At 25.2% G+C, this 12656-nt stretch overlaps 3 protein-coding genes across 3 annotated transcripts; 2 read left to right on the top strand and 1 right to left on the bottom strand.

Moving 5' to 3' along the window:
• Nucleotides 1-107: 107 nt before the first annotated feature.
• Nucleotides 108-2095, top strand: Phum_PHUM357530 (uncharacterized protein; the record flags this gene model as incomplete). Its single annotated transcript, XM_002427934.1, has 8 exons — nt 108-182; nt 258-405; nt 473-702; nt 793-929; nt 1004-1173; nt 1411-1646; nt 1721-1897; nt 1973-2095. 8 exons carry the CDS (start codon nt 108-110, stop codon nt 2093-2095), a joined length of 1296 nt encoding a protein of 431 aa, XP_002427979.1.
• A 503-nt stretch (nt 2096-2598) lies between these two features.
• Phum_PHUM357520 (trafficking protein particle complex protein, putative) lies at nt 2599-3234 on the top strand (the record flags this gene model as incomplete). Its single annotated transcript, XM_002427933.1, has 3 exons — nt 2599-2688; nt 2764-2997; nt 3136-3234. 3 exons carry the CDS (start codon nt 2599-2601, stop codon nt 3232-3234), a joined length of 423 nt encoding a protein of 140 aa, XP_002427978.1.
• A 2554-nt stretch (nt 3235-5788) lies between these two features.
• On the bottom strand, nt 5789-11507 carry Phum_PHUM357510 (RNA-binding protein, putative; the record flags this gene model as incomplete). The annotated part of the gene is made up of 14 exons (XM_002427932.1): nt 5789-5920; nt 5994-6149; nt 6245-6550; nt 6635-6832; nt 6927-7216; nt 7317-7482; nt 7576-7799; nt 7919-8140; nt 8244-8358; nt 8440-8553; nt 9536-9609; nt 10182-10251; nt 10394-11226; nt 11384-11507. The coding sequence occupies 14 exons, from the start codon at nt 11505-11507 to the stop codon at nt 5789-5791; spliced, it is 3024 nt and encodes a 1007-aa protein (XP_002427977.1).
• Nucleotides 11508-12656: the final 1149 nt, after the last annotated feature.

The raw sequence follows: 12656 nt of genomic DNA, 5'->3' as shown, positions 1-12656 counted from the left end.
AATTCAAGGCCCTTTAAACGGTTAGTCATATTTTATTGACATTGTTGGTCAATGGTTTGTTTATATAAAAATGAAATAGCATTGAGAGTATATTCGACAATTAAATAATGGCATCGAAACAAGAAGATGAAAATTACTGGAATCAAAGTAATTTCAAACCATTTTCATTTGATGACGAGGATGTAAGGAAAATTTTTTATTTAATTATATGTTTTTGCGTTACTTTTTTATACTTATTTATATTAAATAAATTTTAGTTAAGCAGTAAAAGTCAAATATTTGGAAGCTCTGTTTCTTCTTCTATCATAGCTGATATTATATTTGATGGTGTTCCCACTGTAGAAAAACCAGATTTGCAAAAGAGACCATTGGAAACTTTAATATCCAAAAATTCATTGGACAGGAGTAAGCTACTGAAATTAACGTTAAATATTTTAAGTGGAATTTTTCTTATAAAAAATTTTTGTTTTAGTTTTTTCTGATGGCCCTTTTATAAAACCTCAAAAAGTCAGTCTCGAAGAGGAATTAAGAATACTTAGGCGAAAAATTGATGACCAATGGGTACCTCCAAGTGTTTTAAAAACAATAAAATGTATTATTTTAGGACAACCTTTTTCTTTACATTTGTATCGATCATTGGATTTAAAAAAAGAATTATTGGATGAAGCTATTAAAAGTGGAGATGGAAATGCTATACTGGCTGTAAGTTTTAAATGTTTTTTTTTTAGAACTTTATCTAATTTAAATAATTTACATAATTTAAATTTAAAAAATTATTAATTTTAATTGTAGATAGTTCTTCACTTATCGAAAACTCTTAAAAAAAGTATATTTTATCAAGTTATTCAAATGCAACCAATTGCTATTTCACAATATGCTAATTATTTAGAAACTAGGCTTATGATTTCTGATTTAATTGATCTATTAGAGTAAGTTATTTGTAAACTTAAAATTTCATTTCAAATTAAAACTTAAATTTGTTATATTTTTCTTATTATTATAGAATGTCTGGGCAAATTAGGGAAGCAGCCATGAAACAATACACATACATTGTTCAGGGCACTCAAAATATTGAAACAAAGATTCAAAGATTGACTGCATGCTATAGCAATCATTTTTCTTCATTAGATTTAAGGGATAAGGATTTAGTACAAAACTACCTTAAATACCTTCGTAAGAATCTAAAAAAAATTAAATTATTCATTTTAAAAAATATTTACATTCTAAGGTTTATTTTTATTATTAAAAAAGTAATATTATTATACATAGAATTGTTAAATTGTAAAATTTTACTTTTTTTTCTTTAATTCGTAAAAATTTAAGTAAATGTATTTTGTAATTTGATACAAAATATTTAGTAATGAATTTTTTTTTCTTATTTTGCAATAATTTACAAATGTTTTTTTTTAGAGTGGACAACTTCATTAGAATCTCCCATTTTTTCATCCATTCCTAAAACTTCAGTGTTATCTTCCTTGGAATACTTGTGCAAAAATTTTTGGAATGAGCCAAAAGTATCGAAACATTCTCCTTGGTTTCTTATACCTTTTCAAGGTATAACAGAAAGACAAGTTCAATGGATAATTTTAACTTCTAGATCATCGAAACAATCATGGGATGATATCGAAGCTCATTTTCTTGCAAAAGTTTGTATTCAATAATTGATTAATTTGTTATATAATATTTTAATTGAAAAACTATTTTTATTTTTATTTTTAAGGGTTGGTTAAGTGCAAGAAAATTAAAAAGCATCATTCCTATTGAAAAAATAATTACTGAACTTCATCAGTGGAAGGCTCCCTATAAAATCCTTGCCCAATACTTTGATGTTATGAGTAGTTTTGACAGGAGATTAGAACTTGCAAAACAATTGCCCTGCCATTTGGCTGTGATAGATGTAATAACCTTTTTTTTTTTTTTTACTTTTATGAGATTTATTCAAGTCATTGTGTAATATTCTAAATATTTTTAGGTTTATGTTTTAATGAAAGATAGACGAGGGATAGAAGAGTATAAAATTAATTTAAAACCTCAATCTGAAGAATACCTTCATGCTGAAAATGCATTAAGACTTCAAATCAAATGGAAAAATTAAATCATGGATATTGTTATTTTATAAATAAACACTTTAAAATTTTTTATTAAAATAAAAATTCATATTTTTTTAATTCACTTTATATTTTTTACTATTAAAGATATTTGGTATATTAAAAATTATTATTTGCCATGCTTTTTTCCATTAATTATTTCAAGAGTTTAAAAAGTATTTAAATTGGCGCCAAAAGTCAAATGATAACCAAATGAAAACAAACTTTCTTTTAAGCAACAGTGTATAAAATAATTTTTATTAAATTGTTTATAGTGTTAAATAATTGTTTGCATAATTGTGAAGTTTATAAAAATTCTTTTAAATAAGTTTGTACTATTTTAAATTTAAAAAAAAAAAGTGGCGGAAACATTAAAAATTTAAATAGAATTTAATAACCAATATGTCTGCCAAGAAGGAGTAAATGTTAATGGTGCTCTCAAAAGAAATGATTTACAGGCCTTTAATTATTGCTTAGTTTATTTTTTTTTTTTCATTTTCTAATAATTAATATGTCGGGTAGTTATTATTTTGTGATCGTTGGTCATAATGACAATCCAGTTTTTGAAATGGAGTTTAATTTTTCATCAAAAGAACCTAAGGTTAAAATTTTTTTTTAAATATTTTTTTTTTCAATTTAAAAAAAAAAAAGGTTTTAAAAGATTTTATTACTTTAGAAAGAAGATCATCGTCATTTAAATGAATTTATTGCTCACGCTGCATTAGATTTAGTTGATGAGCATATGTGGAAAACAAATAACATGTATTTAAAATCAGTTGATAAATTTAATCAATGGTTTGTGTCTGCTTTTGTAACAGCTAGTCAAATGAGATTTATCATGGTTCATGATAATAAAAATGATGATGGAATTAAAAATTTTTTTATGGAAATGTATGAAACTTACATTAAGGTTAGTAAATTTATCTATCCCTATAAACATCACTAAAAATTTTATTACCATTTTGTATTTTAATCCTTATCATTCAATACATTGTGTTAAAAATATAATTCACATCGGTATTTTATTATCAAGCGGTTTTTGTTTTAGTATTCGATGAATCCATTTTATAAAATTGGAACTCCGATACGATCTAAAGCGTTTGACAGAAAAGCTCAATTATATGGAAGAAAGTTTCTCACGAGTTAATTTATTAATTTATTTATTAATTTACCCCAAAAAAAGTTATTTACATACTATTAATTAAATCTATCCCTTTTGTATATATATAAGTGTACATCTTTATTAATAACATGTAACTGTAATATTAAAAAAAAACTTAATGAACTAGTTAATTATGTTATCATTAAATTTAATTATATTTTTTTTTTAATCGCTAATCAATAAAAAATTATCGAAAAGCTTTTAGAAAATTTATTTAAATTAATACCACTCACAAAATTTTTAAAAAAATTTTAAATAAATAAAAATAAATAAATAAATGAAATTTTTAAAATTGTTTGAAAATATAACTCCGATAATAATTTTAAAAAAAATATATATATATATTTTATATTCTTTCGGAATGTGAAAAAAAAAAAAAAAAATTAATTTAATTTAAGCCATATTAAAAAAAGAAAATTTAATATCGAAGTAATAATAATAATAATAATAATAAATGGTTTATAAATGTTTTTATTGAAATTTTCACATTTTTGCATTTAAATAAAAATTGAGCTTAATGCTTTCACACATGGGATTTATATAAAGTTTAATAAAAGATTTAAAATTATTTTGAATTAAAAATGAAAAAAACTTGATATTAAATTTTAATGAAATATGAGTAATAAAAGAAACCAACTTTTTATTAATATATATATATATATATATAAAAAAATTTTGATTTGAAAAAATGTCACTCGTTTAAAAATCAACCAAGAGTCAAGAGTTAAAATTTAAAAAATATTTTTTTATTTTTTTTATTTTTATTTATTATTCTGTGAATTTTAATAATGAATTCAGAAAGTAAAAAACAAATTTTGGCTTTCATCATATTATTAACAACCATATTAGGTAAATTTTATTAAAATATTTTAATTTTTCTCGATAAAAATATCCACATATTTATTTATTTATTTTTTTTTTTTTTGTGTGTTAGAAATGGTCAATTCAAACAATAATGATAATTTTCCTATAATGATAAATGATGATGATTTATTAACAGATAAAAAATCCGTAAGTTATTAATTTTATTAATTTAATTCTAAATAATAATTAAAATTTAAATTATTATTAATTTTTTTTAATTTTATAGGCCAATTTGGGAAGCAGGGTAAGTAATAATTTAATTTTAAATAAATAAATAAATTTTTGATAATATTATTTATTAAATGATAAAAAATTATTTTTCCAAACTTCACATCATAAACACATAAAGGTGGTAAGTTGAATTTTATTTTATTATTATTATTATTTTTAATTCTTTCCATTTAAATTTTAAATGATGATAATAATAATATTTATTTATTTATTTATTTTTTTTAAACATCAGATGTGTCGGGTGAGTTATATTAAAAATTTTCTTTTTTTAAATGATTTTTTTTTTTTTTAAACAAATAATAATATTTTTTTTTTTTTTTGTCATTTTATTATTATTATCATTTCCGAATGATTAAAAATAAATAAATAAAAGTGGGATTCGAGGGTGAGTAAAAATTATTAATAAATAAAATAATTAATAATTTATCAATTAAATAAAAAAAAAAAAATCCAATAAATTTTAATTAAAAAAAATTTTTTTTTTCTTCCTCCTTTTTTGTTTTTTAGAATTGTGGAACTGTAAGTATTATTATTATTATCACTTATGATTTCTATTTTTAATTGTTTTTTAAATAATAATAATAATGATAACTTTTAGTATAACAAAATGAGAAAAAAATATTTTGGAGATTTTTTCACTTTGAATGATGCTAATCAAAGATTTAATTATTATTTGGCAAAAGCATTGCAAAATAAATATTTCAATGAAAGGTAATTATTAATTATTATTATTATTATTACTAATTAATTATTTAATTAATTAATTTTTAATAATTTCTTACTTCATATTAATTTTCTTTTACTTTAGATTTATTACTAACACGGATTCCAAAGCGGAATAAAAAAAAAAAAAAATTGCTAATTTCCTCAAAGCAATTAAAATAAATAATTTATAATAATAATAATAATAATAATAATAATTTTTTCAAAATAAAATTGTTGTAATTCATTAAAAACTTTTTTTTTTTTTTTTTTTTAAACTAATATTATTTATTATTTATTATTAAAATATTTTTTTTAAAAAAAATTATAACGATTCCGGAATTGTAAAGCATACGTTATTATATTTTATTTATTTGACAATTAATTCATTTCCGGTTTGAAATGGAAAACAAAACGAAAAAAAAAAATCGGTGGTTATAGTGACGTAATAATTAACAAAATATATATATATATATATGTAATTGAAATTTTACATAATAATAATAATAATGACAAAAGGCAAGTTATTAAAGTTGTAAAAAGATTCATTTGATAAAAAAAAAAATTCTTTTAAACTCTTGTTACACGCAAATACTTTACAAGAATTAATTAATACAACTAACAAAAAACTAAGTTTCATTTAAAAAAAAAATTATTTACAAACGATTTGTTTAAAGTTTATAAAAATTTAATCAATGTTAAATTGTTACATTGGATTGCATCAATTAGTATAAATATAATTTTAACCGTCTAATTCTGAATATCGGGCCATCATTGAACGTTTGACATTTTCCTTGTAAGAACTACCGACGGATCCGACTCCCAAATTGCTACCCGATGATCCTAATCCCGCTGTTGGAACACGTTGACTAGCCTTTGAATAAATTATCGGTTATAATTTTAAAAGAAAAAGTTATCGTTATTTTAAAAAAATGTAAATAACTCACTTGGATTATATCGGTTCGACCTTGGTTGGATCTTCCCAATCCCATCCCTTCGGTCCAACCCATTTTTTGTAACATTTTGTTACCAACGTTTTCGGCAGGTATTCCTCCACGGTTCGGTTCTTCGTATATTTCTTCTTTTTCTTTCAAGTATTTTTCCTAATATATATATATAAAAAAAAAAATTGTTTCGAGTTTTTTGAACCTTGCAGACAAAAAATAATAATAATAAAATTTCAATTGAATGTATGTACTTTTAATTTGTTGGGCCTGGGCTCATCTGGAATACCAAATTTTTCTCTTCTTTCTTTAGCTCGATCTCGATACATTCTTTGCGAAGAATTGTCCAAACCCCGACTGGAATACCAAGCTTCCAAATTTTGCTTGTGTAGATCCGAGAGTTGTTGATGTCTAATCAAAGCTTCTTTCGTCGGAAATTGTCTTTTACAAAGCAGACAAGCTAACTTGACCCAATCCGTGTAACATTTGTCTTCGGCTTGATTTTCCTCCGGAGCTTCATCGCTATCACTCCCTCCTCCGTAAGATGCAACTAAATTCGACTTGAATAAAAATTTTTTTATTATAGGTAAATTTTGAAAAAAATTTCCGGGTAGATTTGTATATTGCAAAAAAAAAAAATTTACTTGGGGATGTTCAACTTGTTCTTGCGTGGTTTCTGGGAACGGTAAATTGACGGAGGATTCTTTTCTTTCGAGAACAGCAAAAGCAATATCGGCGGTGCTGGCAGCTTTGGCAGCTGCAGCTGCTTGTTGAACTGCAACGGCATTCATTTTGGCAATTTCTTTCTTCTGATTCAGTGTTTTAGCCCATCTTTCCATATCCTAATAATTATTATTCGAATATTAAAATCACTGAAATCCCTTAGATTAAATTTACCAAAAATATTTATCCTTTTTTCCTAAGAACAATTATCACCTTGGCAATTCTTTTGGCCACTTTAACTTTATCTTGATTTTTATCCTTATCTTTATCTTTTTTCTTTTCATCTTTGTTAGCTTCCTCCGTTGCCGTTTTGCATTGATTCCCTGATTTATCATCCGTCGGCGCGGGCATGTACGCTCTTTTTTCAGAATCCCAATATAAAAATATTTGATCCTGACTGTGATAGTAGTATTGCGACGCTGCATCATAATATAAGCCGGTATGTTGATCGAAAAAATATCCCGAGGTTTCGTCGTAACTATATGAACTGACATCAGGTTCACCTAAATAAAAAACGGCCGAAATATAATTAATAATGTAATAAACATTTTCTCTTTGATTATTTAACAATTACTCTCGACGTTCAAAATTTCAATAACAGACCTATGTTGGTATTTCCAATTAATTGTCTGGATGATAAATAAACGGTTGGAGCCGGAGCAGCAGCTGCAGATATGACTGCTTTTTTCGATTGAGCTTGTTTAATGGCCGATTGAGCTACTGCAGCAGCCGCATTGGTTCCGGTGCCTTGCTGGACGGGATTACCACTCTTAAAATGAAACGCGATAGGATTAGATTACAGATGTGTATTTTTTTCTCGTAACCAAAGTATTTGACTTAAATTTAACGGATAAAAATTCACCTGTTGAATTTGAGAGGTATAATACTGTGTATAATATTGAACGTAAGCAGCATGTTCTTGAGGAGTGGTGGCATACATTTGCGCACTGTATTCCGCTAAACGAGGAACGTCCTCCAGTTTATAATCGGTTTCGGATAAACCGCAGGCTGCCCATTGGTTCTGAGTTAATGCCGAGGGTTGTACTTGTGGTTTATCCAAATGCAATTTGCAATACGATACACTCACTGAAATGTAAACAAATTAAAAAAATTTTTAAATATTATACTTTTACTTAAAATCAACAGAAATAATCGTTTGTATAATAATAATAATAATATTTTGTAAACAATAAAATATTTAATACCTTTCCTTCCTTCTATATTTAAAACGGTTGCCGTTAAAGCATTATACAATTTAATTGCTTCTAAAACATTTTTCATTTCTAGGTAACATATGCCCCGTGATAAATTGGTAAGAGAATCTCTAGCGATTTGGCAAGATTGAATTGGTATGCTGGAAACGTTACTTATTTCTTTTAACAATGTTTCTTCATTGGTTAAAACATCCAAATTTCTCAATAACAATTCTGTAAATTGCAGATTAAAAAAAAACAAATTAGTAGAAAACTTATCAACTAATTTACGTGTAAACTCATCGACGGTGAAGTAAACAAATAAAATAATACATACTAGTAGTCGGATGGGGGCTAATTTCATTGGTACAATCTAAACCATCATTAACTTCCGGTCTTGGAGCATGGCACTTGAAACAAGACACTCTTTTTTTAAAGTTATGGGCGAAGCACTGAAAAATAATTAGTTTCATAATTAACATCATTATAAAATTTTTTATTATTAATAAAAATCAGAGTGAACTCTCACTCACTTTAGGACAATCCCAATCTGTCGGAGGCATCCACACGGATGAGGGCATATTGTCGTTGCTGATAATGGAAAACTGCATAATAGCACGATATTGATCTTGAAACATCAAAACACCCTGAAACAGACCGAGCAAAAAAATATTAGAAACGAAAATTTTTTAAATTGTAACCAATTCCCAGAATCAAAAAAAGTTCTTTCAAGACCCTTCTAAAGAACTTTGTTAGACATTTTTTTTTTTTTCTAAGCGTCAAGCAAATCCAATACTCATTTCTTTTTTTTTTTTTTTTTTTTTTTTTTTATTTAAATAAAATAAAAAAAAAAAAAAAAAAAAAAAAAAAAAAAGCCTAACAAATGATATTTTCAAATTTATTAATTTGTTGTTTTTTTTTTTTTTTTTTGGTAAACAATATTTAAAAAATTCCAAAGTAATAAATCATTTAAACCTAACATTGTGACTAATTAAAAGATATTTTTTAGGTTTTTAAATTAAACCCCCCCCCTCCGAAAAAAAAAAAAAAAAAAAGTTCTAGAAATTTTAATCTTATTATAATAATAATTATTATTATTATTTTATGTTTCATTTATTTATTTATTTTTTTTTTTTTGTTTTTAAATAACTAAGTTCTAAATTTTACTTTCTCCATATAAAAACAATTTCTTGTGGATACAGTAAGTTAACTATTTTAACTAATAGGAGAACTTTAATTATTAAAATTTATTAAACGGTATTTTACCCTAACTTGCTTTATGTAAAAATAGATAACAAGTAATAATTTATGTATATATATATATATGGAGAAAGTAAGTACCAAACTGCTTAATTTCCATCAAAACCTAATTTAACAAAAAAAAATTCGCCTTCAACGACGAAACTCGTAACATTTCTTTCCTTCTCTTATAGAAGTAATCGAAAATTAATAAATATTAAATATGAAAAAAAAAATAATGAAAAAAAAAAAAAAAAAACGATAAAAACTTCAAATTGAAGTAATGACTATTACTCGAGAATCCTGTTTAAGCAGTTGGAAGGGCCTCGGGGCCTGATTGATGGGAGAGCCACGGCCTCGGGGCCGAGCAAGCGTCTAGCAACTGAATACCTGTTTCATCTCCATCCAATAGCGCGCTTCTTCCGTACTGTTAAACTCCACGAATGCAAACCCTCTCGACGCACCTATAAAATGGATCAACACAAACAATGTCTAAAATTAACCATAATTCTTTTCAACACAATTTCTCAGCCCGGGATGTAGTTTTTTTTATTGGGCATATCACACCTCCTATAGACGATTCTCTTTTATGTACAAAATTTGCGGCCATAAAAAAACTTTAAGCTTGAATTTTTAATTTCAAAAAAAAGAAAAGAAAAAAAAAAAAAGAAAAAAAAAAAAAGAAAAAAAAAAGGTACACACACGCGTACATATATATATATTTTTTTTTTGGTTATAAATTTTTAATGTAACTTACCAATACATGACTGACTAATTAAAAATTAGGAATTTTGTTTTTGTAGATAAAATGATATTTTTATAAAATTTTATATAGTTTGCAAATTAAAAAAAAAACATATTTAAAAAGGAAAATGAATGTTTAAATAGTTATTGATAAATTATATATATATATATATGTACACATATGTGTAAAATAAAAACCGAAGCCACAAAAGGAAATCCGGAAATAAGTTATTATGCGGATTAAAATATTTAAATTCTGAATTAATGGGAAAAAGAAAGATTTTTAATTTACCTGTTTCTTTCTTTCGTATCAAACGAATGTCTTTGGGCATCATACCACACTGAAGAATGTCTTGTCGAATCTAAAAGAAATATATACAATTTAAATGACAGCAGATGAATAGAAAAAATTTAAATTTGAATTTAAATTTGAACCCACTGTTTTTCTTGTAAATTTAATTAATGACTGTCTTTTTTTTTTTTTAATAATTTTAAAATGCTTACGTCATTTTCAGTTATGTGCTGAGCTAAACCTCGAATCATAACAGTTTCATTAGGAGTTTGAGTTTTATAATTAGCTGCTTCAAGACTGAATTTAGAATCCACAGGATCATTTCCTCTATGCCTTTTAGATGGACCGTCATCATCTCGATCTCTGTCCCTATCCCTATGACGAATATCATCTCTTCGTCTGTGACCGTCACCGTCGTCGTTTCTTTTACGCTTTTCCTTTGGTGATCTTTCTTTCCGTTCACGACTCCCTCTTCGACTACTCCTTGATAAATTTCTACCAAACTGATCTTTTTCCACAGAGTCTCTATCTCTCCTATCTTTAGATCTATCCCTTTCCCTACTTCTTTTTTCTTTTTCTTTCAAAACTCCATCTCTTTCACTAGATCTCCAGTCTCTGTCATTAGAATGTTCACGTCTATCTCGTCTGTCAGGAGAATCGCGTCTAGAGTCAGAATCCCTTCTGTCTTTGGAAGAATTTCTGTCATCACGAGACCTATGTCCAGATCTATCTCTTTCTTTATCACGATCTTCCCGATCACGATGTTTATCACTTCTATCACGCTTTTCAGACCTCCTTTCAGAACTGGAATATTGAGTTCCTTTTCCATCTTTAAAGTCTTTTTTACTTTTCTCATTATTTTCATCATCATATTCTGTAGTATTTTTAAATTGCCAAAATCCTTGCCTGGGCATTTTATTGGCATCATCTTTATTTTGTTTTGGAGATGATTCACTTTGATTCCAATTTTGTGCTACTCCTTCATTACGATCCGGATAAAATATTTCGGAAGTTGTAACAGGAGCACATAAATTTTGGGCAAATGCTATAAAAATAAAATGTGATGTAAATTTTCAAAAGAAGAAATGACTTAGATTAGTTTGAGGTGTTTAAACATTTATTAAATCCAAAAAAATTTTTTTTTTTTTTTAAATACGTAAAAACTTATAATATTTCAGAAAAATAATCTTTTAAAATTTTACCTGGATGTGCTACGTCCCATGCAGGATTTTGAAAAGGAAATTGTTCATATGTAGCAAAGTCAACCGTTCCCTGAACAGGCTGAATAAATGGAAATCGTGGGGAACCTCTCCCCCATAAATTCATAGCTAAGTACAGTTAAAAACAAAATTATAATCAAATTCACTCAGGCATGGCATTAAATGAAATAAACCTCACGAAAAACTTCTTATCATTTCTTATTGACCCCTAGATTCGTGTCGTATATTTAAAATGTATATTTCAAACTTGAAATTATAGATTTTTGCATTTAGTCAAAATAATACAATTAAAAAAAAAAAAAAAAAAAAAAAAAAATTATGATGGTAAAATAATCCTAAATTATTGCATGATCAATATGGCGCATTTGTATGGCGTCAGTACAAAAACTTTGCTTCATTTTTTTTTTAATTATTTGTTAAGTAAGTTAAAAATAAGTTTATATTTTTTTAAAAGCGACATTACGATTCAAATTCAATTTCACAACCAATAGTCAATTATTTAAAAAATAACTTTTACCGTAATTTTGCAGGAATAAACTTACTTTAAGCGTACTTAATTGCGATGCACTAAATATGTCACCTACAATAAGGCCCTAAAAAATTGATCGTGATTTTTGTTTTAAAGCGTAAAACAGTTTTTTCAAATTGATTTTAAAAAATATGAATTTATTCTGTAATGCTACAATACGAATTTTATTTTTTATTCAATTTTTTTTTTTTTTTTTTTTTTGTCAAATCTTAATGTTAGCGGGCACAATAAGCTTAAATAGTTTATGATACTCTTTTAACGGAGTTTTTTATTTAATTGAAATAGATTTAAAAAATAATTTGGCCGAAAAAAAACGTTAAAGTAATTGAATGACTTATTAAAAATTTTTTAAAGGTAAACTTAATATGAACTCTTTAGACAAAAATAGTACATAATTATTTTAGTATTTTATTTAATAATTCTTTATATGATAACCATAAATAAATGTAGGTATAAAATATTAAAAGAATAAAAATTGAAAAACTTTTAAAATCAATGTTATTGAAGTATAATTAATTAACCAGGATTATTATTATAAAAGGTTACATTTTTTTTTAAATGAATAATCCATAATATATTTTTTTATAAAATTTTATTTAAATTTATGTATACATTTCATATTACTACAACTATTAAAAGTAATTAAAAGCATTTCAATATAACAAAAATCCTATTAAAAAAATATATTTATTTCAAATAAAATATAATAATAATAATGATCAATTT

Source organism: Pediculus humanus, genomic scaffold, assembly GCF_000006295.1.
Source record: "Pediculus humanus corporis 1103172107770 genomic scaffold, whole genome shotgun sequence".
Lineage (NCBI taxonomy): Eukaryota > Metazoa > Arthropoda > Insecta > Psocodea > Pediculidae > Pediculus > Pediculus humanus.
Note: the sequence above shows the minus strand (reverse complement) of the source record. Positions and strands in the feature narration are given on the sequence as shown.